This window comes from Salmo salar, chromosome ssa22 (genome assembly GCF_905237065.1).
Source record: "Salmo salar chromosome ssa22, Ssal_v3.1, whole genome shotgun sequence".
Lineage (NCBI taxonomy): Eukaryota > Metazoa > Chordata > Actinopteri > Salmoniformes > Salmonidae > Salmo > Salmo salar.
In genome coordinates this window covers 49,898,484-49,926,253 of record NC_059463.1, presented here as the reverse complement: position 1 = coordinate 49,926,253, position 27,770 = coordinate 49,898,484, and the positions used below count along the sequence as shown (strand labels likewise).

At 43.9% G+C, this 27,770-nt stretch overlaps 1 protein-coding gene across 1 annotated transcript in view; it reads left to right on the top strand.

The window, feature by feature from the left end:
* Positions 1 to 25,676, top strand: part of necab3 (N-terminal EF-hand calcium binding protein 3) — a 56,906-nt gene extending 31,230 nt beyond the window's left edge. The window contains exons 6-13 of the mRNA XM_014168117.2: positions 9,048 to 9,184; positions 15,233 to 15,354; positions 15,720 to 15,799; positions 16,946 to 16,999; positions 21,121 to 21,233; positions 21,956 to 22,033; positions 23,407 to 23,498; positions 24,082 to 25,676. Coding sequence (XP_014023592.1) covers positions 9,048 to 9,184; positions 15,233 to 15,354; positions 15,720 to 15,799; positions 16,946 to 16,999; positions 21,121 to 21,233; positions 21,956 to 22,033; positions 23,407 to 23,498; positions 24,082 to 24,110 — 705 coding nt within the window. The 3' untranslated portion in view covers positions 24,111 to 25,676. The remainder of the gene's footprint in view (positions 1 to 9,047; positions 9,185 to 15,232; positions 15,355 to 15,719; positions 15,800 to 16,945; positions 17,000 to 21,120; positions 21,234 to 21,955; positions 22,034 to 23,406; positions 23,499 to 24,081) is intronic.
* Positions 25,677 to 27,770: the final 2,094 nt, after the last annotated feature.

Here is a 27,770-nt window from a genome sequence, read left to right as displayed (position 1 = left end):
CTTTGCTATGAGACTCGAAATTGAGCTCAGGCACATCCTATTTCCATTGATCATGCTTGAGATGTTCCTACAATTTGATTGGAGTCTACCTGTGGTAAATTCAATTGATTGGACATGATTTGGAAAGGCACACACCTGTCTATATACTGTACCTTAAGATATAGGCTACAAAATATACCCTACCTATGTTATGTATTAACAGTAAATACTCCACAGTCCATGGACTAGGGGCTAGTTTCCCTCCATTCAGCTGATTCATGACTTTGAGACGAAAGGGCTCCTCTGCACAGATGGAGGCAATCTAGTGTGCCTCATAAAAACGATGAGTCAAGCAACAATATTGGTGTAGGAATAGTACAGCCAAGCATATTTGCATTCATTAGCATCATATTATGGTCTATATTATGCTTTTTTTATAGCTGAGACATTTTATCGAGCTTCCCGAGCCCATACAGGAACATTGGGAAGCTGGCTAGCTAACTGTAGAGTTTTGCAGTGCACAGTCAGCCCTTCCCATTGTGGCTAAAGAGGGAAAATGTAAAAGGAATTGTATGGCCAAGTGCTTGATGGGATTCCTAAGTCACTCATTGTAGCAAATGTACACTGCTCAAAAAAATAAAGGGAACACTTAAACAACACAATGTAACTCCAAGTCAATCACACTTCTGTGAAATCAAACTGTCCACTTAGGAAGCAACACTGATGGACAACAAATTTCACATGCTGTTGTGCAAATGGAATAGACAACAGTTGGAAATTATAGGCAATTAGCAAGACACCCCCAATAAAGGAGTGGTTCTGCAGGTGGACACCACAGACCACTTCTCAGTTCCTATGCTTCCTGGCTGATGTTTTGGTCACTTTTGAATGCTGGCGGTGCTTTCACTCTAGTGGTAGCATGAGACGGAGTCTACAACCCACACAAGTGGCTCAGGTAGTGCAGCTCATCCAAGATGGCACATCAATGCGAGCTGTGGCAAGAAGGTTTGCTGTGTCTGTCAGCGTAGTGTCCAGAGCATGGAGGCGCTACCAGGAGACAGGCCAGTACATCAGGAGACGTGGAGGAGGCTGTAGGAGGGCAGCAACCCAGCAGCAGGACCGCTACCTCCGCCTTTGTGCAAGGAGGAGCAGGAGAAGCACTGCCAGAGCCCTGCAAAATGACCTCCAGCAGGCCACAAATGTGCATGTGTCTGCTCAAAGGGTCAGAAACAGACTCCATGAGGGTGGTATGAGGGCCTGACGTCCACAGGTGGGGGTTGTGCTTACAGCCCAACACCGTGCAGGACGTTTGGCATTTGCCAGAGAACACCAAGATTGGCAAATTCGCCACTGGTGCCCTGTGCTCTTCACAGATGAAAGCAGGTTCACACTGAGCACGTGACAGACGTGACAGAGTCTGGAAACGCCGCGGAGAACGTTCTGCTGCCTGCAACATTTTCCAGTATGACCGGTTTGGCGGTGGGTCAGTCATGGTGTGGGGTGGCATTTCTTTGGGGGGCCGCACAACCCTCCATGTGCTCGCCAGAGGTAGCCTGACTGCCATTAGGTACCGAGATGAGATCCTCAGACCCCTTGTGAGACCATATGCTGGTGCGGTTGGCCCTGGGTTCCTCCTAATGCAAGACAATGCTAGACCTCATGTGGCTGGAGTGTGTCAGCAGTTCCTGCAAGAGGAAGGCATTGATGCTATGGACTGGTCCGCCCGTTCCCCGGACCTGAATCCAATTGAGCACATCTGGGACATCATGTCTCGCTCCATCCACCAACGCCACGTTGCACCACAGACTGTCCAGGAGTTGGCGGATGCTTTAGTCCAGGTCTGGGAGGAGATCCCTCAGGAGACCATCCGCCACCTCATCAGGAGCATGCCCAGGCGTTGTAGGGAGGTCATACAGGCACGTGGAGGCCACACACACTACTGAGCCTAATTTTGATTTGTTTTAAGGACATTACATCAAAGTTGGATCAGCCTGTAGTGTGGTTTTCCACTTTAATTTTGAGTGTGACTCCAAATCCAGACCTCCATGGGTTGATAAATTGGATTTCCATTGATTATTTTTGTGTGATTTTGTTGTCAGCACATTCAACTATGTAAAGAAAAAAGTATTTAATAAGATTATTTCTTTCATTCAGATCTAGGATGTGTTTTTTAAGTGTTCCCTTTATTTTTTTGAGCAGTATATATACACTGAAAACAAATATAAACGCAACATGCAACAATTTCGAAGATTTTACTAAGTTACAGTTCATATAAGGTAATCAGTCAGTTGAAATAAATTCATTAGACACTAATCTATGGATTTCACGTGACTGGGAAAACAGATATATATATCTGTTGGTCACAGGTATCTTTAAAAAAAAGGTAGGAGTGTGGATCAGAAAATCAGTCAGTACCTGGTATGACCACCATTTGCCTCATGCAGCGTGACAGCTCTCCTTCGCATAGAGTTGATCAGGCTGTTGGCGGGAACAAGAACAAGGTGTCGTACAGGTCGATCCAGATCGTCCCAAACATGCTCAATGGGTGACATGTCTGGTGAGTATGCAGACCATGGAAGAACTGGTACATTTTCAGCTTTCAGGAATTGTGTAGAGATCCTTGACACATGGGGCCGTGCATTATGATGCTGAAACATGAGGTGATGGCGGCGGATGAATGGCACGACAATGGGTCTCAGGATCTTGTCACGGTATCTCTGCATTCAAATTGCCATAGATGAAATGCAATTGTGTCCGTAGCTTATGCCTGCCTATACCATAACCCTACTGTCACCATGGGGCACTCTGTTCATGATGCAATACATGCTGTCTGCCATCTGCCCGGTACAGTTGAAACTGGGATTCATCCATGAAGAGCACACTTCTCCAGCGTGCCAGTGGCCCTCTAAGGTGAGCATTTGCCAACTGAAGTCAGTTACGACGCCGAACTGCAGTCAGGTCAAGACCCTGGTGATTATGCCGAGCACGTAGATGAGCTTGCCTGAGACAGTTTCTGACAGTTTGTGCAGGCATTTTTCAGTTGTGCAAACCCACAGTTTCATCAGCTGTCCAGGTGGCTGGTCTGACACAATCCCGCAGGTGAATAAGGTGGATGTGGAGGTCCTGGGCTGGTATGGATACACGTGGTCTGCGTTTGTGAGGCCGGTTGGACATACTGCCAAATTCTCTAAAATGATGTTGGAGGTGGCTTATGGTAGAGAAATGAACATTCAATTCTCTGGCAACAGCTCTGGTAGACATTCCTGTAGTCAGCATGCCAATTGCACTCTCCTTCAACTTGAGACATCTGTGGCATTGTGATGTGAAAAAACTGCACATTTTAGAGTGGCTGTTTATTGACCCCAGCACAAGGTGCACCTGTGTAATGATCATGCTGTTTAATTAGCTTCTTGATATGCCACACCTGTCAGGTAGATGGGTTTTCTTGGCAAATGAGAAATGCTCACTAACAGGCATGTAAACAAATTTGTACACAACATTTGAGAGAAATAAGCTTTTTGTGGATATGGAACTGTTCTGGGATCTTTTATTTCAGCTCATGAAACATGGGACCAACACTTCACATGCTGCGTTTTATATTTTTGTTTAGTGTATATCTCCCCCACACACAATTTTACCACTGCACATTGTCAGTGTTTCGGTCAGGTTTCCTTCATGATACACCAGAGGTTAGACAGTGCCTTCAGAAAGTATTCACACCCCTTGACTTTTTCCACATTTTGTTATGTTACAAAGTGGGATTAAAATGGATTTATTGTCATTTTTTTGTCAACGATCTACACAAAATGTCGAACTGGAAGAAAAATTCTAACGTTTGTTAAAATATACACTACCGTTCAAAAGTTTGGGGTCACTTAGAAATGCCCTTGTTTCTGAAAGAAAAGCAAATATTTCGTCCATTAAAATAACATGAAATTGATCAGAATTACAGTGTAAACATTGTTAATGTTGTAAATTACTATTGTAGCTGGAAACTGAAGATTTTTTTATGGAATATCTACATAGGCGTACAGAGGAGGCCCATTATCAGCAACCATCACTCCTGTGTTCCAATGGCACGTTGTGTTAGCTGGTCCAAGTTTAGAATTTTAAAAGGCTAATTGATCATCAGAAAACCCTTTTGCAATTATGTTAGCACAGCTGAAAACTGTAGTTCTGATTAAAGAAGCAATAAAACTGGCCTTCTTTAGACTAGTTGAGTATCATTACATTTACATTTTAGTCATTTAGCAGATGCTCTTATCCAGAGCGACTTACAGTAGTGAATGCATACATTTCATAAACATTTTTTTGTGTTTTTTTTCCATACTGGTCCCCCGTGGGTATCGAACCCACAACCCTGGCGTTGCAAACACCATGCTCTACCAACTGAGCCACACGGGACCTCTTGGAGCATCAGCATTTGTGGGTTCGATTACAGGCTCAAAATGGAACAAAAAACTTACTTCTGAAACTTTTCAGTCTATTCTTGTTCTGAGAAATGAAGGCTATTCCTTGTGAGAAATTGCCAAGAAACTGAAGGGCTCGTACAACACTGTGTACTACTCCCTTCACAGAACAGCGCAAACTGTCTCTAACCAGAATAGAAAGAGGAGTGGGAGCCTCCGGTGCACAACTGAGCAAGAGGACAAGTATATTAGTGTGTCTAGTTTGAGAAACAGACGCCTCACAGGTCCTCAACTGGCAGCTTCATTAAATAGTACTGCAAAACACCAGTCTCAACGTCAACAGTGAAGAGGCGACTCCGGGAAGAAAAAGCCATATCTCAGACTGGACAATAAAAATAAAAGATTAAGAAGGGCAAAAGAACACAGACACTGGACAGAAGAACTCTGCCTAGAAGGCCGGCATCCCGGAGACGCCTCTTCACTGTTGACGTTGAGACTGGTGTTTTGCGGGTATTATTTAATGAAGCTGCCAGTTGAGGACTTGTGAGGCGTCTGTTTCTCAAATGTGCTTTTCTTTCAAAAACAAGGACATTTCTAAGTGACCCCAAACTTTTGAACGGTAGTGTATATAAAAAATAAAACACTAAAATACAGTATCTTGATTAGATACTGTAAGCATTCAACACCCAATACATGTTAGAATCATCTTCGGCAGCAATTATAGCTGTGAGTCTTTCTGAGTAAGTCTCTAAGAGCTTGCCACAGCTGGATTGTGCAACATTTGCTCATTATTCTTTCCTAAATTATTCAAGCTCTGTCAAATTGGTTGTTGATCATTGCTAGGCAACCATTTTCAGGTCTTCCCATAGATTTTCAAGCCGATTTAAGTCAAAACTGTAACTCTGCTACTCCGGAACATTCTCTGTCTTCTTGGTAAGCAACTCTAGTGTAGATTTGGCCTTGTGTTTTTGGTTATTTTCCTGCTGAAAGGTGAATTAATCTCCCAGTGTATCACACCAGCCTTCGCTTTGGCTCCCCCTTCTGTCCAGCTCAGGCGTTCGGCGTCGCCTGCCTTCTAGCTTCTGCCGAACCTGCTACTGGTAAACGCCCTTCACTCTACTAGTATTTCCTGAGTACTTTATTATTTTGCACTTTGGGTTTCGTCCCGGTTTAATGTATAGTGCTTTAATAAATTTCAGTAGTTCTAAACCTGAGACTGCCTCCTTCCTACTCCTCTCTACACATGTGACACAGTGTCTGGTGGAAAGCAGAATGAACTAGGATTTTGCCTGTGCTTAGCTCAATTCCGTTTCTTGTTTCATCCTGAAAAAAATATATGCATATTCTTGGTACCATTTGAAAGGAAACACTTTGAAGTTTGAGGAAATGTGAATTGAATGTTGGAGAATATAACACAATAGATCTGGTAGAAGAAAATACAAAGAAAAAAACGAAAATAAATTCTACCACCATCTTTGAAACGCAAGAGAAAGGTCACAGTTCTAGCCATCACTCTGGTTGTAATTCCGATAGTGTCCACAAGAAGGTAGCAGTGTATGTGCAAAGTTTCAGATGGATAACTTGAAGTATGAGTGAACTACAAGACTTTTAGTGTGAAGCAAATCGTGAAGGAGACATTCGCATTCATATTACATTTTTCTGCAAGAATATCATCAAATCTATATACTTCGACTTTGATTTAGCTTTCCAAGTATTAGTAGCCATATTATAAGTTCAACATTTGCAAAACAACCAGTTTTCATAACTCTGAATATCCTTGTAATTTTTGTCCAAAATGAAAAGGCATGCTGTCGTACAAGGTTAGCAGCTACATTTTACGATATATACATGGTTTCCGGATACTTCCGTAAAGCCCAGCTCATTGGCTATCTAGCTAGCTTTGTTAGACCCCGGTTGGTGCTTATTTGACAAAGATAGTCGTTCAAGTGATGGCCGCCCGCGTCATCGGCGTGCCATGAAGGCGTCGCTCTCTGACCAAATATGGTGTCCTATAGGATATACTGCACCCCTAATGATATAGCGAAGTCTTGTTACCTTCTAGGATCTCTGAGGAATACATACGAACGTGATTTGACTCGTTGAAACAACGTTTAGGGTGAGATTTTCACAGATTCCTTTCTTTGCATATTGAACAAGTGGAAATACAAAATCAATTGTGCATGCTATATGGACCTTTTTAGGATATGAAAAGTGATTTTATCTAACAAAACAACACTTCATGTTATCTCTGGGACCCTTTGGATGATAAATCAGAGCAAGATTTCAGAATGTAAGTACACATTTCACCTTCCGAGGTGAATTTATCAAACCTATCGCGGTGAAAAAAGTGTTTTGTTGTTAGGAGCTCTCCTCAAACAATAGCATGGCATTTTTTCACAGTAATAGCTAGTGTAAATTGGACAGTGCGGTTATATTAACAAGAATTTAAGCTTTCAGCCGATATAAGACACTTATATGTACCGAAATATTTTGTTTCTCTAAAAACTGCGATCTTGACATAATGCGCTGCATGATTTTCAACTGTCTCGTTGACGCGACGCCGATCCTTAATGATGACAAGCATACCCATAACATGATGAAGCCACCACAATGCTTGAGGGTAGGCAATAACACATACGCCACACTGACCCTCAACACAGGGGCCCCTCAAGGGTGGGTGCTTAGTCCCTTCCGGTACTCCCTGTTCACCCAAGACTACATGGCTGTGCATGACTCCATCAACATCATTAAGTTTGCAGATGCACGACGGTGGTAGGCCTGATAACCGATGATGATGAGACCAGCTACAGGGATCACTGCTCGACTGAGGGACCTTACAGATAATTGGATGTGTGGGGTACAGAGATGAGGTAGTCATTCAAAAATCATGAGTCCATGCAACTTATTATGTGACCTGTTAAGCACATTACTCTTGAACGTGTTTAGGCTTGCCATAACAAAGGGGTTGAATACTTATTGACTTGACATTTTAGTTTTTAACTTTTAACTAATATGTAAAAATATCAAAAACCATAATTCCACTTTGACATTATGGGGTATTGTGTGTAGACCAGTTACAAAACAAATCTAAATGTAATCAATTTTAAATTCAGGCTGTAACACAACAAAATGTGGAAAGAATCAAGGGGTGTGAATAGTTTCTGAAGGCACTGTAACTGGCCTTACATTTCACTGATATCTTCATATGACCGCCAGCTATATGTTTTTGGCTTTATATTGTTAATTATTGCATACACGTTTTATACAGATAGGAATAGGTGAGAAACAAAGTAGACCTACCTTGGTTCGTAAAGGACATTAAAAACTCCAATGCGCTACAAGGTGCCTTTTCTTTCAGTTTCCTATTTATTATCCTTATGGTTGATATTATCCAAAAATAAAAATGTGAAGACCATGACAAAAATAAACATGTTGGACGAGCCTTGGAGTCTGGGATCTAAAGATCATAGTCATTTGGTTGAATCTATTGTAACACTTTATTTCAAGGTGTGACTATACATTTCTTACAAACCACAATTCATTCATTTTGTTCACCATTTGTAAGCTGTTGTAAATTATTGTTATTTGTCAATGTATTTTTTTACATTAGTAAGTAACTGTTTTATTTAGGCTACAAACAATTTTATGAGTGAGATCAGATTTCAATGATTAACCAACTGTACAATAATAAAGATAAGACTTTTATAATCAGACATTAAAAGAAAGTCTTATCGAATCTACCTCAAGAAGATACCTTTTTTATTTATTTTCTTATCTGTGATGGAAACCTATATTAGCCAGCCCAGGAATCAGTGAAGCACATCAGTGAAGGAAGGAGAAAATTCAGCTATCCCTGTTAGAAAAAGAGTGCTTTTACTGCATAATTATGCACCCTGTCACAATTAAAGCCCCATTCATTCATGCACTTTCTTATTCACTGTCAGAAGGAAACCCATAGAGGTTTTCGCTAGCGATTGTTAGCAGCTGTAGTCTGTCATAAATGTTATCACCAAGGCCCTAGACTAGAATTCCCCCATGGTATTAATCTACAGTAGCAAGGGCAGCCTCCTAAATTGCACGCTATTCACCATATAGGGCACTACTTTTGACCAAGGCTCATAGGGCTCTGGTCAAAAGTAGTGCACTATGTAGGGAATAGCGTGCCTTTTGGGACGCTGCCAGGTTGTCATTGTACATTCTAGTGTGGTGCTCCACTACAATTACTCCATTAACCATCCTGCACCATTCCTCTAGGTCGGCTTAAATTACAGTCTTGTTACGACGGGTCTCCCGCTAGTTAAAGATGGAATATATATATATTTTTTTTAAATGAAAAACGTTCAATATTTGAAATGGCTAAGAATCATGCATGCTGTGAAACATAGCGATTGAATTGGAGTAAAACATCTTATGAGCTTTCGCCCTTATCTATAGCTCTTAGAATTAATTTGGGTTTTCCGAATAAAGGTTGCCAACCTGTTCCCTCTCGCTCCCTTTCTCTTACTCACCTCCTGTGTCTCCCCACCCCTGCTCCCCTCTCCCCCACCTTTCCCTCCTTATCCTCTCTGCCCACTCCCATCCCACTCTTCTACCCCCTCTCTCCCACCCCACCTACTCTCCTCTATCCCCACCTCCTCTCCCCCATCTCTCCCTCGTTAGGAGTACCAGGGCTCCTCTGTGCTGGGACAGTTTGTGACCCGCTTCATGCTGAGGGAGACCTCCAGCCAGCTGCTCTCTCTTCAAATGTCCCTGCAGTGTGCCATGGAGGCTGTGGAGGAGCAAAGCAGCCCTGCGCCGTGAGTCACTAGTGCTCAACACACCGAAAGACTATGGCAGCACAATACTACTGAATACCCAGTCTCAAATACACAACAGCACCTCAGGAATCAACACCACACCAGCTGCACCTCACTACTAAAAAAATGGTGGAATTACCTCACCTCTCAACACCATCCCAGCCACAAACTCACTACTAAATAATTCTGTAGCGGTATTGTTAGCGAGGGGCAGCGCATGGTGAAGGCTCACCACCTCATTACTAAATTCTATGGCACCACCTCATTACTAAATACTTTGGCACCACCTCATTACTAAATACTATGGCATCACCTCATTACTAAATACTATGGCACCACCTCATTACTAAATACTATGACACCACCTCATTACTAAATTCTATGGCACCACCTCATTACTAAATACTATGGCACCACCTCATTACTAAATACTATGGCACCACCTCATTACTAAATACTATGGCACCACCTCATTACTAAATACTATGGCATCACCTCATTACTAAATACCATTGCACCACCTCATTACTAAATACTATGGCACCGCCTCATTACTAAATACCATGGCACCACCTCATTTACTAAATACTATGGCACCACCTCATTTACTAAATACTATGGCACCACCTCATTACTAAATACTATGGCACCACCTCATGACTAAATACTGTGGCACCACCTCATTACTAAACACTATGGCACCACCTCATTACTAAATACTATGGCACCACCTCATTACTAAATACTATGGCACCACCTCATTACTAAATACTATGGCACCACCTCACCACTAAATACTATGGCACCACCTCACTACTAAACATTATGGCACTACCTAATTTCTAAAAATTATGGAACCACCTCATTACTAAATACTTTTGTCCTCCTTTCTGTTCGTCTGTGGTAGTCCTCTACGTGCTGCAGTGCCCTTTGGGGCTGCTAACTGGCCCAGCAGTAGAAGTGTCCCAGTCATACACTCCCTCTGCTCTGTCAGCGGGACAGGCAGGCACACAGAGTCTTAACCTGCTGGAGAAAACAATGTTTCTCCATCCATCTACTCTGTCACACAAATGCACACACAGAGACACCCACAGACTCAGATGCACATACACACACACACACACACACACACACACACACACACACACACACACACACACACACACACACACACACACACACACACACACACACACACACACAATTTACTCTGTTGCACACATACATAAACACACACACTTCATCTATGAATGGTTAGGGTCAGCCCTGAGCAGTCAACACCATGTCCTACACTTCCCAGGGGGATAATTACAATGTTGGGCTTGTCATTTGGAATTGGAACTATCCACAAAATCGCTTTCACCCTTCTTTGTTGTGTTTTGGTTGGACCAATGTACTGCTGCCTACTGTCTACTGCCTACTGCTGCTACTGCTGCTACCGTCTACTGCTGCTACCGCCTACTGCTTCTGCCGTCTACTGCTGCTGCCGTCTACTGCTGCTGCCGTCTACTGCTGCTACCGTCTACTGCTGCTACAGTCTACTACTGCTACAGTCTACTACTGCTACCGTCTACTGCTGCTGCCGCCTACTGCTGCTGCCGCCTACTGCTGCTACCGTCTACTGCATGCAACCGCCTACTACTGCTACAGTCTACTACTGCTACAGTCTACTACTGCTACCGTCTACTGCTGCTGCCGTCTACTGCTGCTACCGTCTACTGCTGCTACCATCTACCGTCTACTGCTGCTACCATCTACCGTCGACTGCTGCTACCATCTACTGTCTACTGCTGCTACCGTCTACTGCTGCTGCCGTCTACTGCTGCTACCGTTTACTGCTGCTACCATCTACCGTCTACTGCTGCTACCGTCTACTGCTGCTGCCGTCTACTGCTGCTACCGTCTACTGCTGCTGCCGTCTACTGCTGCTACTGTCTACTGCTGCTGCCGTCTACTGCTGCTACCGTCTACTGTCTACTGCTCCTGCCGTCTACTGCTCCTGCCGTCTACTGCTGCTGCCGTCTAATGCTGCTACCGTCTACTGCTGCTACCGCCTACTGCTGCTACCGCCTACTGCTGCTACCATCTACTGTCTACTGCTGCTGCCGTCTACTGTCTACTGCCGTCTACTGTCTACTGCTGCTGCCGTCTACTGCTGCTACCGTCTACTGCTGCTGCCGTCTACTGCTGCTGCCGTCTACTGCTGCTACCGTCTACTGCTGCTACCGTCTACTGCTGCTACCGTCTACTGTCTACTGCTGCTACCGTCTACTGCTGCTGCCGTCTACTACTGCTACCGTCTACTGCTGCTGCCGTCTACTGCTGCTACCGTCTACTGCTGCTGCCGTCTACTGCTGCTGCCGTCTACTGCTGCTACCGTCTACTGCTGCTACCGTCTACTGCTGCTGCCGTCTACTGCTGCTGCCGTCTGTCTACTGCTGCTACCGCCTACTGCTGCTACAGTCTGTCTACTACTGCTGCCGTCTGTCTACTGCTGCTACTGCCTACTGCTGCTACCGCCTACTGCTGCTACCGCCTACTGCTGCTACCGTCTACTGCTGCTACCGTCTACTGCTGCTACAGTCTGTCTACTGCTGCTACAGTCTGTCTACTGCTGCTACAGTCTGTCTACTGCTACCGCCTACTACTGCTACCGTCTACTGCTGCTACCATCTACTGTCTACTGCTGCTACCGTCTACTGCTGCTACCGTCTACCGTCTATTGCCGCTACCGCCTACTGCTGCTACTGCTGCTGCCGTCTACTGCTGCTACCGCCTACTGCTGCTACAGTCTGTCTACTGCTGCTACAGTCTGTCTACTGCTGCTACAGTCTGTCTACTGCTGCTACCGTCTACTGCTGCTACCGCCTACTGCTGCTACCGCCTACTGCTGCTACCGTCTACTGCTGCTACCGTCTACTGCTGCTACCGCCTACTGCTGCTACCGCCTACTACTGCTACAGTCTACTACTGCTACAGTCTACTACAGTCTACTGCTGCTACCGTCTACTGCTGCTGCCGCCTACTGCTGCTGCCGCCTACTGCTGCTGCCGCCTACTACTGCTACAGTCTACTACTGCTACCGTCTACTGCTGCTGCCGTCTACTACTGCTACAGTCTACTACTGCTACCGTCTACTGCTGCTGCCGTCTACTGCTGCTACCGTCTACTGCTGCTACCATCTACTGTCTACTGCTGCTACCGTCTACTGCTGCTACCGTCTACTGCTGCTGCCGTCTACTGCTGCTACCGTCTACTGCTGCTACCATCTACCGTCTACTGCTGCTACCATCTACTGTCTACTGCTGCTACCGTCTATTGCTGCTACCGTCTACTGCTGCTGCCGTCTACTGCTGCTACCGTCTACTGTCTACTGCTGCTGCCGTCTACTGCTGCTAACGTCTACTGTCTACTGCTCCTGCCGTCTACTGTCTACTGCCGTCTACTGTCTACTGCTGCTGCCGTCTACTGCTGCTACCGTCTACTGCTGCTGCCGTCTACTGCTGCTACTGTCTACCGTCTACTGCTGCTACCGTCTACTGCTGCTACCGTCTACTGTCTACTGCTGCTACCGTCTACTGCTGCTACCGTCTACTGCTGCTGCCGTCTACTGCTGCTGCCGTCTACTGCTGCTGCCGTCTACTGCTGCTGCCGTCTACTGCTGCTGCCGTCTGTCTACTGCTGCTACCGCCTACTGCTGCTACAGTCTGTCTACTACTGCTGCCGTCTGTCTACTGCTGCTGCTGCCTACTGCTGCTACCGCCTACTGCTGCTACCGCCTACTGCTGCTACCGTCTACTGCTGCTACAGTCTGTCTACTGCTGCTACAGTCTGTCTACTGCTGCTACAGTCTGTCTACTGCTGCTACAGTCTGTCTACTGCTACCGCCTACTACTGCTACCGTCTACTGCTGCTACCATCTACTGTCTACTGCTGCTACCGTCTACTGCTGCTACCGTCTACCGTCTATTGCCGCTACCGCCTACTGCTGCTACTGCTGCTGCCGTCTACTGCTGCTACCGCCTACTGCTGCTACAGTCTGTCTACTGCTGCTACAGTCTGTCTACTGCTGATACAGTCTGTCTACTGCTGCTACCGTCTACTGCTGCTACCGCCTACTGCTGCTACCGCCTACTGCTGCTGCCGTCTACTGCTGCTACAGTCTGTCTACTGCTGCTACCGTCTACTGCTGCTACCGTCTACTGCTGCTACCGCCTACTGCTGCTACCGCCTACTACTGCTACAGTCTACTACTGCTACAGTCTACTACAGTCTACTGCTGCTACCGTCTACTGCTGCTGCCGCCTACTGCTGCTGCCGCCTACTGCTGCTGCCGCCTACTACTGCTACAGTCTACTACTGCTACCGTCTACTGCTGCTGCCGTCTACTACTGCTACAGTCTACTACTGCTACCGTCTACTGCTGCTGCCGTCTACTGCTGCTACCGTCTACTGCTGCTACCATCTACTGTCTACTGCTGCTACCGTCTACTGCTGCTACCGTCTACTGCTGCTGCCGTCTACTGCTGCTACCGTCTACTGCTGCTACCATCTACCGTCTACTGCTGCTACCATCTACTGTCTACTGCTGCTACCGTCTACTGCTGCTACCGTCTACTGCTGCTGCCGTCTACTGCTGCTACCGTCTACTGTCTACTGCTGCTGCCGTCTACTGCTGCTACCGTCTACTGTCTACTGCTGCTGCCGTCTACTGTCTACTGCCGTCTACTGTCTACTGCTGCTGCCGTCTACTGCTGCTACCGTCTACTGCTGCTGCCGTCTACTGCTGCTGCTGCCGTCTACTGCTGCTGCCATCTACTGCTGCTACCGTCTACTGCTGCTACCGCCTACTGCTGCTACCGCCTACTGCTGCTACCATCTACTGTCTACTGCTGCTGCCATCTACTGTCTACTGCCGTCTACTGTCTACTGCTGCTGCCGTCTACTGCTGCTACCGTCTACTGCTGCTACCGTCTACTGCTGCTGCCGTCTACTGCTGCTGCCGTCTACTGCTGCTGCCGTCTACTGCTGCTACCGCCTACTGCTGCTACCGCCTACTGCTGCTACCGTCTACTGCTGCTACCGTCTACTGCTGCTACCGTCTACTGCTGCTACCGTCTGTCTACTGCTGCTACAGTCTGTCTACTGCTACCGCCTACTACTGCTACCGTCTACTGCTGCTACCATCTACTGTCTACTGCTGCTACTGTCTACTGCTGCTACTGTCTACTGCTGCTACTGTCTACTGCTGCTACCGTCTATTGCCGCTACCGCCTACTGCTGCTACTGTTGCTGCGTCTACTGCTGCTACCGCCTACTGCTGCTGCCGTCTGTCTACTGCTGCTACCATCTACTGCTGCTACAGTCTGTCTACTGCTGCTACAGTCTATCTACTGTTGCTACCATCTACTGCTGCTACCATCTACTGCTGCTACCATCTACTGCTGCTACCATCTACTGCTGCTGCCGCCTACTGCTGCTACCATCTACTGCTGCTACAGTCTGTCTACTGCTGCTACCATCTACTGCTGCTACCATCTACTGCTGCTACCATCTACTGCTGCTACCATCTACTGCTGCTGCCGTCTACTGCTGCTACAGTCTGTCTACTGCTGTTACCGTCTACTACTGATACCGTCTACTGCTGCTACCGTCTACTGCTGCTACCGTCTACTGCTGCTACCATCTACTGCTGCTACCGCCTACTGCTGCTACCATCTACTGTCTACTGCTGCTACCGTCTACTGCTGCTACCGCCTACTACTGCTACAGTCTACTACTGCTAGCGTCTACTGCTGCTACCGTCTACTACTGCCTACTGTCTACCTTCTACTACCTACCTTCTACCGCCTACTTTCTACCACCTACTTTCTACTGCCTGCCTTCTACCATCATCATTCTCCACTATTCTCTTCTTCTCTGAATGTTATTCCTCCTCTCTTCGTCCCCTGTGACCAGTGCCATCCCTCCCTTTCTCACCTCTCTGACAGTTACACCATTTGTTTTGATGTTTATTCCTCTTCCTTTTCTGGTTCTGTCTGTTTTCAGGAGAGAGGTGAAGGTGGTGGAGCATCCCTCGGCGCAGAGGAACAGCAGGCGATGTGGCCGCAAGGTTCAGAAGAACATGTGCCTCTCCCCCACTGACCCCTACTCAGGCATTCTCACTACAGGTAATACCAATGCTTAATCCACACAATCCTGTGTGGCTCAGTTGGTAAGAGTGTGGCTGTTACATACGCCTCATGGAGGAGGGAACACAACACCCTGCTACATCTCAACTCCCGTGGAGTGAAAAAGTAGCAACGCCAGGGTTGTGAGTTTGATTCCCGCCGGTGTCAATAATACAAAAAAAAATTGCACTCACTGTTGTAAGTTGATATAAACAAACGTCTGCTAAATTATGTTGTTGTGGTTATTGAAAAGTAAAAATGCTATTTTAGGTTAGGGGTTTGGGAAAATAAGATTTTGAATGGGAATATATTTTTACTCCCCAGAAAATCATGACAAGTAACAAAAACGTGTGTGTGTTTCTTAGGATTGACCATGGAGACTGATGACCAGTGGTGCTCCCAGATCACCAGGCTCCAGTTGCTATTGGACAAGCTGGAGTGGCAGGTACTGGACTGTCCTGGGGATATCTCATCCTGACAACCTGAATACCTCTTGCTCTAATGCTCTCTGCTGCTCATTCCTTTAACCGGTTCTTGGCATATGTTCTCTCTCACTCACAACTTTAAATCCCTATGCTCTCTGTATCTCCTGTTCTATGTCTGTCTGTCATCCTTTTACTCCCTAAGCCCTTTCTTTCGCCTGCCTGCCTATCTGAATGACTGTCTCATTTGTCAATCAAGAGGAACCTGTACTGCAATATCAGAGCAATTCATAACCTGCAGCACGTCCTGTAGTGCAATATCAATCGTCACCTCACAGCCTCTCATTCCCTTTGCAGTGAGCTATATCACCTTTAGGTTCAACTTCATACTCTAATTTAATATGATAGCTTATATTGCTCTATTTCTCATGATTGAATGGAAATAGAGGGTTCTAAATGTACGGGCAGGGGTTGAAATAAACTGTAGTCAGAATGTGTGTCAATGATACAATGTATTGGATAATTATATTATATACCGTGCATGAGATAATTATATTCTAGTCAGACCTAGGTTCAAGTAGTATTTGTTTTCTTTCAGATAGTTTGAGCGTTTGATTGAGCCACATGGGTGTGGCTTACACTTTTGGGACTTTTCCATTGGTTCAATTCCATCATGAAAGCTCAGTCAAGCAGAGCTAAAGTATTTAAAAGAAAACACACGGGCCTCCAGAGTGGCACAGCGGTCTAAGGCACTGCAACGCCTTGCTTGAAGCATCACTACAGACCTGGGTTCGATCCCAGGCTGTGTCACAACCGGCCGTGACTGGGAGTCCCATAGGGCAGCGCACAATTGGCCCAGTGTCGTCCAGGTTAGGGAAGGGTTGTGGTGGGCCGGGCGCCTGCAGTCTGGGTTAAGCAGGCGGGTGTTAAGAAGTGCGGTTTGCTTGGGTCATGTTTTGTAGGACGCATGACTCAACCTTCACCTCCCGAGCCTGTTGGGGAGTTGCAGCAATGGGACAAGATCAAAATTGGGGAGAAAAAAAGGAGTAAAATACACAACAACAAAATAATATAACACCCACTTCTTGAACTCGGGTCTGATTCAAGTCCTGGTCAATATGAGTTTGAGCTTTTCCCATTATAAGTAGGTTTTTAACTTTTTTTTTCAGAGTCCAAAATTGGAACCCCTGAAAGAAGATACGATGGCCAGTACATATAAATCTGTGAGTGATGATTGTTGTTACTCTAAATTCGATTCAGTTCAATACAACTTCATTAATACCCTTAGGGGCACCTTGGGCCACAGGGTGTCATTGGAGTTTAACAGCACAGTTATCCAATGAAAGTACACTTTAAAAGTTAAATGTTTTTTTGAAGTCAGGGTAACTCAGGATTTTAAGTTGACATGTTTTTTTACAGTGAGTGCTACAGTTTCACTGTTCCATTTTCTATGATCCATCTTGTTTTTGATTTTCAAAGCGGAACGCACAACGCGCAACCAAATGAATTCACATAGCATCCGCCCCTGGGTGACTGTACTCAGAAAACCTCCAGACTTTCAATTTCATCATTCACACATTGAGCTTCCCCTCACAGGCACAAAAAAACACTTCCCCATCTGCTCCTCAAACCTGCGTCTGTCTTTGTAGCAGCCCAGCTGTTGCCTATAGCTCAGCTGTAGAAGCTCAGAGGAGTGTTTGATGTCGTCCCTCAAACACCTTACTGTTCTTGTCTTTCTTGCACCAACACTCATCTTTTCTTACTAGCACTGATTTAGCTGATAGCTGCTTTTTGAAAGATAAGACTGATATGTTTGTCTTACCTACCTACTGTATGTTGAAGCCTAATTTATACCTTATATATGTACGCAATGCAAGAAGGCAATTAGCTACTCAAAATGTCAATCTTGTGTACTTGCTTCGATGTATAAATTGCAGGCCTGCACACATCTACCTATATGTTGCTAGGCAAATATGCGCCATTGCCATTTTACATAGCTAATTGAAGTTATTGCGTTGTGTACTCTGTAGGGTATAAATAAGGCTTACATGGATAGTGTGACATTTTGGCAATTTTAGCCCTTTGTTCTACTGACAAAGTCAATTATCCTAGCCCTTTTTACTACATATCCAGAGTCAACTAACCTAGCCATTTTTACTACATACCCAGAGTCAATTAACCTAGCCCTTTTTACTACATATCCAGAGTCAACTAACCTAGCCCTTTTTACTACATACCCAGAGTCAACTAACCTAGCCCTTTTTACTACATACCCAGAGTCAAATAACCTAGCCCTTTTTACTACATACCCAGTCAATTAACCTAGACCTTTTTACTACATACCCAGAGTCAACTAACCTAGCCCTTTTTACTACACACCCAGAGTCAAATAACCTAGCCCTTTTTACTACATACCTAGAGTCAATTAACCTAGCCCTTTTTACTACATACCCAGAGTCAATTAACCTAGCCCTTTTTACTACATACCCAGAGTCAATTAACCTAGCCCTTTTTACTACATATCCAGAGTCAATTAACCTAGCCCTTTTTACTACATACCCAGAGTCAACTAACCTAGCCCTTTTTACTACATACCCAGAGTCAATTAACCTAGCCCTTTTTACTACATACCTAGAGTCAATTAACCTAGCCCTTTTTACTACATACCCAGAGTCAATTAACCTAGTCCTTTTTACTACATACCCAGAGTCAATTAACCTAGCCCTTTTTACTACATACCCAGAGTCAAATAACCTAGCCCTTTTTACTACATACCCAGAGTCAATTAACCTAGCCCTTTTTACTACATATCCAGAGTCAACTAACCTAGCCCTTTTTACTACATACCCAGAGTCAACTAACCTAGCCCTTTTTACTACATATCCAGAGTCAATTAACCTAGCCCTTTTTACTACATATCCAGAGTCAACTAACCTAGCCCTTTTTACTACATACCCAGAGTCAACTAACCTAGCCCTTTTTACTACATATCCAGAGTCAATTAACCTAGCCCTTTTTACTACATATCCAGAGTCAACTAACCTAGCCCTTTTTACTACATACCCAGAGTCAATTAACCTAGCCCTTTTTACTACATACCTAGAGTCAATTAACCTAGCCCTTTTTACTACATACCCAGAGTCAATTAACCTAGCCCTTTTTACTACATACCCAGAGTCAATTAACCTAGCCCTTTTTACTACATACCCAGAGTCAATTAACCTAGCACTTTTTACTAGATAGCCAGAGTCAACTAACCTAGCCCTTTTTACTACATACCCAGAGTCAACTAACCTAGCCCTTTTTACTACATACCTAGAGTCAATTATCCTAGCCCTTTTTACTACATACCTAGAGTCAATTAACCTAGCCCTTTTTACTACATATCCAGAGTCAACTAACCTAGCCCTTTTTACTACATACCCAGAGTCAATTAACCTAGCCCTTTTTACTACATACCCAGAGTCAATTAACCTAGCACTTTTTACTAGATAGCCAGAGTCAACTAACCTAGCCCTTTTTACTACATACCCAGAGTCAACTAACCTAGCCCTTTTTACTACATACCCAGAGTCAATTAACCTAGCCCTTTTTACTACATACCCAGAGTCAATTAACCTAGACCTTTTTACTACATACCCAGAGTCAACTAACCTAGCCCTTTTTACTACATACCCAGTCAATTAACCTAGACCTTTTTACTACATATCCAGAGTCAATTAACCTAGCCCTTTTTACTACATACCCAGTCAATTAACCTAGACCTTTTTACTACATACCCAGAGTCAATTAACCTAGACCTTTTTACTACATATCCAGAGTCAACTAACCTAGCCCTTTTTACTACATACCCAGAGTCAATTAACCTAGACCTTTTTACTACATACCCAGAGTCAAATAACCTAGCCCTTTTTACTACATACCCAGAGTCAATTAACCTAGCCCTTTTTACTACATACCCAGAGTCAAATAACCTAGACCTTTTTACTACATACCCAGTCAATTAACCTAGACCTTTTTACTACATACCCAGAGTCAATTAACCTAGACCTTTTTACTACATACCCAGAGTCAATTAACCTAGACCTTTTTACTACATATCCAGAGTCAACTAACCTAGCCCTTTTTACTACATACCCAGAGTCAATTAACCTAGACCTTTTTACTACATACCCAGAGTCAATTAACCTAGCCCTTTTTACTACATATCCAGAGTCAATTAACCTAGCCCTTTTTACTACATATCCAGAGTCAATTAACCTAGCCCTTTTTACTACATACCCAGAGTCAGATGAACTCATGGATACCATTTTTATGTCTCTGCGTGCAGTATGAAGGAAATTTAAGCTAGTTTCTAGAGGCATTTCTAACTAATAGCTGATGATCGTGGACTACAGAAAAAAAGGAGGGCCGAACAGGCCCCCATTAACATCGACAAGGCTGTAGTGGAGTTGGTTGAGAGTTTCAAGTTCCTTGGTGTCCACATCACCAACAAACTAACATGGTCCAAACACACCAAGACATTTGTGAAGAGGGCACGACAATGCCTTTTCCCCCTCAGGAGTCTGAAAAGATTTGGCATGGGTCCCCAGATCCTCAAAAAGTTCTACAGCTTCACCATCGAGAGCATCCTGACCGGTTGCATCACCACCTGGTATGGCAACTGCTCGGCATCCGACCGTAAGGCGCTACAGAGGGTAGTGTGTACGGCCCAGTACATCACTGGGGCCAAGCTTTCTGCCATCCAGGTCCTATATACTAGGCAGTGTCAGAGGAAGGCCCTAAAAATTGTCAAAGATTCCAACAACCGTAGTCAAAGACAGTTCTCTCTGCTACCGCACGGCAAGCGGTACCGGAGCGCCAAGTCTAGGTCCAAAAGGCTCCTTAACAGCTTCTACCCCCAAGCGATAATACTGCTGAACAATTAATCAAATGGCCACCCAGACAAATTACATTAACCCCCCCCCCCTTTGGTTTTACACTGCTGCTACTCGCTGTTTATTATCTATACATAGTCACTTTACCCCTACAAATTACCTCAACTAACCAACCTGTACCCCCACATTGACTCGGTACCAGTACCCCCCTGTATATAGCCTCATTATTGTTATTTTATCGTGTTAATTTTTATAAAACAATTTACTTTAGTTTATTTTGTCATTAACTCTATTTCTTGAACTGTCTTGTTAGTTAAGGGCTTGTAAGTAAGCATTTCACGGTAAGGTCTAAACCTGTTTGTATTTGGCGCATGTGACAAATAACATTTGATTTGAATTTGATTTAATAAGAGCGTCTACCAAATGTATGTAAATGATGTGTTTCCTTGTGGCGTCCGTGCCAACAGAACATCCTGCTGGTGCAGAGGCAGATGATGGCGACGGAGGAGGACCTCGAGGAGTTCCAGAGGGTACTCAAGAGCTACGTGGACGCCACATCCAACCACAGCGACAACTTGCAGTAAGTGAAATCAAAGTGCTAGAGAGTTACCTGGCTTAGATCCCAAAGCACAGTGGCTTGGCACAGGGCAGTGCAGGGCATGCGACTCGCCGCCGGGTGATTCACCTGACCTGGCCTGTAAAAATGAAACTAAGGCCCAGAGTTTTTATTTTTTTATTTTAAATGTATCCTTTATTTAACTAGGCAAGTCAGTTAAGAACATATTCTTATTTACAATGACGGCCTACCCCGGCGATGCTGGGCCAATTGCATGCCGCCCTATGGGACTCCCAATCACGGCCAGATGTGATACAGCCCGGAATTGAACCAAGGACTGTAGTGACGCCTCTTGCACTGAGATGCAGTGCCTTAGACCGCTGTGCCACTTGGGAGCCCAGTTCTTCCTGGTTCTTCCTGGTCAGATCACATTGGCAGGAAAAGCCTATTCCTAGATGATAGAAAATGTGTCATCAATGAGATTGTTCTATTTGCTTTCCCACTATGGGATTCCTAAGAATTAGTTAAATGTACATTTTCAAAGGAAATATTAATTGATTGATTTTTCTGTTCATTTAAAAGAAAACAGACACAGTTATGCATCATGATGGATTTGTGCCCATTTAATGCAAATTAGATCTTATTGCTTTGGCCTGATTGACTGACTCTACCAGATGCTAATTTCAACTCTCTCGGTCTCGTTCTGTCTCTCTCTCCTCTCTCTCCTCCCTCCCGCTCTCTGTCAGTGTGTCTATCCAGAAGCTCCCAGGGAAGTCGTGCTTCATAATATATGAGTTTTGGCAGGATCGTATCTCCTGGATGAGGTGGGTCTGTAGTGTGTGTGTGTGACGCTGGAAAGTGGCTCATTTCTTTCCTCTGCTGATGATGAGCAGATGTCTCATCTCTAATATCATGATACACACGCAACCTGTTTCTCAGAGTTGATTTAAACACACGCAACCTGTTTCTCAGGGTTGATTTAAACACACGCAACCTGTTTCTCAGAGTTGATTTAAACACACACAACCTGTTTCTCAGGGTTGATTTAAACACACCAACCTGTTTCTCAGAGTTGATTTAAACACACCAACCTGTTTCTCAGAGTTGATTTAAACACACCAACCTGTTTCTCAGAGTTGATTTAAACACACCAACCTGTTTCTCAGGGTTGATTTAAACACACACAACCTGTTTCTCAGAGTTGATTTAAACACACCAACCTGTTTCTCAGGGTTGATTTAAACACACCAACCTGTTTCTCAGAGTTGATTTAAACACACACAACCTGTTTCTCAGGGTTGATTTAAACACACCAACCTGTTTCTCAGAGTTGATTTAAACACACCAACCTGTTTCTCAGAGTTGATTTAAACACACCAACCTGTTTCTCAGAGTTGATTTAAACACACCAACCTGTTTCTCAGGGTTGATTTAAACACACACAACCTGTTTCTCAGAGTTGATTTAAACACACCAACCTGTTTCTCAGGGTTGATTTAAACACACCAACCTGTTTCTCAGAGTTGATTTAAACACACACAACCTGTTTCTCAGGGTTGATTTAAACACACCAACCTGTTTCTCAGAGTTGATTTAAACACACCAACCTGTTTCTCAGGGTTGATTTAAACACACCAACCTGTTTCTCAGAGTTGATTTAAACACACACAACCTGTTTCTCAGGGTTGATTTAAACACACGCAACCTGTTTCTCAGGGTTGATTTAAACACACGCAACCTGTTTCTCAGGGTTGATTTAAACACACACAACCTGTTTCTCAGAGTTGATTTAAACACACCAACCTGTTTCTCAGAGTTGATTTAAACACACCAACCTGTTTCTCAGAGTTGATTTAAACACACCAACCTGTTTCTCAGGGTTGATTTAAACACACCAACCTGTTTCTCAGAGTTGATTTAAACACACCAATATGTACAGGGTAGATCAGACTCTGACACAGTCATATTTGTTCAATATCTTAACATTCAGTGTTATTACATTCTAATTCTCATAAATGCATGTGCATATATTTAGTGCAAAGAGACTAGGAATATCAATCCAAACATATTAGTTGTATTGTGTAATGTGGTTTACTAACCAAGCCTTTCTCCTATTGGACATTGATAATAATAGTGATTATGTCTTACTGTCATGTCACAGGTCTATTGATTGTTGCTGTGTTCCTGTCCTCCCTAGCTACCTGCAGTCCGATGCCAGTAAGAATTTCCAGCGCTGTGTCATTGATATGCTGGAGGATCCCAAGCTTGTGTCTACCATGCTGCTCCCAGGTGTGTGTGTGTGTGTGTGTGTGTGTGTGTGTGTGTGTGTGTGTGTGTGTGTGTGTGTGTGTGTGTGTGTGTGTGTGTGTGTGTGTGTGTGTGTGTGTGTGTGTGTGTGTGTGTGTGTTTCAATCTATACCTACCTATAAGTACAGTGTCACTTGTGGTTTCTTGAAAATGTATGCTTTGCACATTATTGCTCACCCCGCCAAAAAATACATACACATCTAAAATGTTGCATTGTGGCAAGTACATAATTTCACACTGGTAGTTGAGCGATTTACAGTGGCTTATGAAAATACAAAATAATGATTTTGAGAGAGCAGTTTAAGCCATCCTAAAGGGAACACAACTTACCTTCTATGGATACGTACCAGAAAGCAGACCTGGGTCCAAATACTATATAAAATCCTTCAAATACTTTTAGCATTTGCTTTAGCCCGCCTGGAGAGCCAGGGTTTTGCAAATATTCTATTGGTTACATTGTGCCAGGCAAGCTCAATCAAGCCGAGCAAAAGTATTTGAACCCAGATTTGCTAGAAATGACATGTTATTTATCCCCAACTCAAACAGAACTCTCTTTTTCCCCTAGCATCCTGGTGGATCATGACTAACAACTAACAACAGAACACCATATCTCCCGCTCGCCCCCACACACAACACAACCCCAAGACAAGAGATTCAAAAGGCATCCAAGTGTTTCTGTGCGGACACAGAACACTGCGTTACTACAGTGTCGTTCTGCAACATATTTCTTATGTACCGTCAACTAATACTGGTCATTACCATAATGTGCTGTTTCTCAACAACAAAAAAAGGGTGCGAGGAAAAGCATCCAAATGTATAGACATGAAAGCGATTCTTTGCATTGTAAAAGCCAATGGCGCCGCTTTTGAAGCTCTCACTCCGATACCATGTTATAATCGATCACGTGGCTTGAATGAAATGATTCTAGTTTAGTCAGTGCATTTTCATTCCTGACAGCGATGGAGACACATACAGTTACTGCAATGTGATACACTACATGCTTTTTAATGACTACTTGCTATAACTTGCTTACACTTCAGTAGAATGTGAAGAGAACGACTGGAGCTCGCCATTTAAAATGCATGCAGACCAATGTTTGACCGAGCCTCAGAAATTAGTTGCTTTGCATTCTCAATGCGTAACCTACAGATAATTTATTTCCTGAGATAGGAGCCAATATGTGATGTGTTTCAAATGCTGAATGGTTCCTACTCTAGTCGGGGGGGGTAGTTGCACCCTGCTGCTGTCTTATTGTTACATAAGGGACCCCTTGCAATGGAATCTTTCTATTGTTAGGTTTTCTAGTGGTTTGAGTTACGTTGCCTGTCTTTAAAGGACTTTGTCCCAGATAATTAACCTGTTTAAAGAAAGTATGTATCTATTAAGCCTATAAAGGAGGATACTTTGCAATGACATTTCTTTGTGTGTCACCTTCAAGACATAGCTATCATAGGACTGTACCTTCAAGACATAGCTATCATAGGACTGTACCTTCAAGACATAGCTATCATAGGACTGCACCTTCAAGACATAGCTATCATAGGACTGTACCTTCAAGACATAGCTATCATAGGACTGTACCTTCAAGACATAGCTATCATAGGACTGCACCTTCAAGACATAGCTATCATAGGACTGCACCTTCAAGACATAGCTATCATAGGACTGTACCTTCAAGACATAGCTATCATAGGACTGTACCTTCAAGACATAGCTATCATAGGACTGCACCTTCAAGACATAGCTATCATAGGACTGCACCTTCAAGACATAGCTATCATAGGACTGTACCTTCAAGACATAGCTATCATAGGACTGCACCTTCAAGACATAGCTATCATAGGACTGTACCTTCAAGACATAGCTATCATAGGACTGTACCTTCAAGACATAGCTATCATAGGACTGTACCTTCAAGACATAGCTATCATAGGACTGTACCTTCAAGACATAGCTATCATAGGACTGCACCTTCAAGACATAGCTATCATAGGACTGTACTTTTCCCCCTATCTTTCCATAGTTTACTTTATTTAAGAGAATAGTAAGAGAATCAGTCATGTGCAGATGGATGTGTTGTCATTGTGCTTTTGTTAATGAAGTATCTTTTCCATTTAGAAATTCAACATATTCACTTTAATAAAAGTCAATGGCCAGTCAGCTTACTCGACTCTGTTTTGAATTTATAGGTGTACAGGTAAGAACACAAAAGGGTTCTTCAAAGGGTTCTCCCATGGGCATAGAACTCATTTTTTCTAAGTGTGTACTGTCAATGAAATGTTATTACTTCAAACCTATTCACTACAAAGTATTTTAAAGTCCACTAGATCTGCAAAAGATAACACATTTAGCAACTTAATTTCATGAGGTTTTGGCTTGCGTCGAGCAAAGCACTTTCTTCCTATTTTGTCAACTTCTCGACAAAAAAAAACGATTCATCTTAGCCCCATGAATAATGGTTTCTTAGACACGGGTGACAAGACAGAGAAAGAAGCAACTCCCTTTGCATAGAAATGAAGATGGCTGGGAAAGAGCTCGACAAAACCCCCTGTCTCGACTTGACAGTGAAATTAGTGTAAGTGTCTCTCTGTTGCAATCATCGTCAAGTGCTTGACCCTGAGAGGCGGTGTGGTTATTGAGTCTAATATATGGTATATGGAGAGATGCTTGAGGAGATTGATTGAGCGCAAACCTGTAGGACCGGTTTCCCAGACACAGATTAAGAAGATGAAGAATGTTCAATAGAGATTCTCCATTCTACATGCTTTTTACTCCATCCGTCCCATAGAGATACGATACTACGAGGTGCTTTTTACTCCATCCGTCCCATAGAGATACGATACTACGAGGTGCTTTTTACTCCATCCGTCCCATAGAGACACGATACTACGAGGTGCTTTTTACTCCATCCGTCCCATAGAGATACGATACTACGAGGTGCTTTTTACTCCATCCGTCCCATAGAGATACGATACTACGAGGTGCTTTTTACTCCATCCGTCCCATAGAGATACGATACTACGAGGTGCTTTTTACTCCATCCGTCCCATAGAGATACGATACTACGAGGTGCTTTTTACTCCATCCGTCCCATAGAGATACGATACTATGAGGTGCTTTTTACTCCATCCGTCCCATAGAGATACGATACTACGAGGTGCTTTTTACTCCATCCGTCCCATAGAGATACGATACTACGAGGTGCTTTTTACTCCATCCGTCCCATAGAGATACGATACTACGAGGTGCTTTTTACTCCATCCGTCCCATAGAGATACGATACTACGAGGTGCTTTTTACTCCATCTGTCCCATAGAGATACGATACTACGAGGTGCTTTTTACTCCATCCGTCACATAGAGATACGATACTACGAGGGACGGGTTTTCCGGACACAGATGAAGCCTAGTCCTGGATTAAAAAGCAAACTTTTTCCTCTTTTTAGCATTAGGCTCATTGTGTGCATACCTTTGCTGAGATCATATGCTTTGTGTGTGTGCGTGCGTGCGTGCGTGCGTGCGTGCGTGCGTGCGTGCGTGCGTACTGTAGGCATGTGAAGTAGGATCATAATGTTAGAAACCTATGCTGTACTACAAAGGCAAAACATAATAACTAGGAATTTGGTGAAAAATCTTTGACCTGTTGTAATGATCAGGTATATTATCTGATTAATGTGGTATTAAGTTTCCTGACACAAGAACAAACCAGTTGATCAGAACATATCATGGAGTATCAGAAATTGCTATCTGTCTAGACAGAAAAAGACTGTAGTCTTTTTGTTAGTGTATTTTGCCTTCTGTAGGGCAGTATTGGGCATTCAGAATGCAGGTTGTCCTTCGATATCGTGATGTTGCTCCACAATTACTCCACAATAACCTGTAGAGTGTAGTTAATCACGGCCCTTAGATTTCCTCTACATAACAGGTTAATCCTCCACAATCATAACTAGCATTTCTGTACTTTAAATTATACACTTACAATGTCAATCATTTCTACTACATCAGTTGGATCTGCCAGCTTGGTTTGTGTATTTTGAGTCCTAGCCAATGGTCGTGATCACCTGTTAAGAGCAGCATTTTTCACAACAATACATTTATTCATACAACTCAACAAGATGAATAAAATCAAATGCGTCTTTGTTCTCTGACTATTCTCATTTCTATGACTACATGTATTCGGTTTCATACCAGGCAACATGCACTGCGTGCACAATTATTAGGCAAATTGTATTCCTCAGGATTCATTTTATTATTG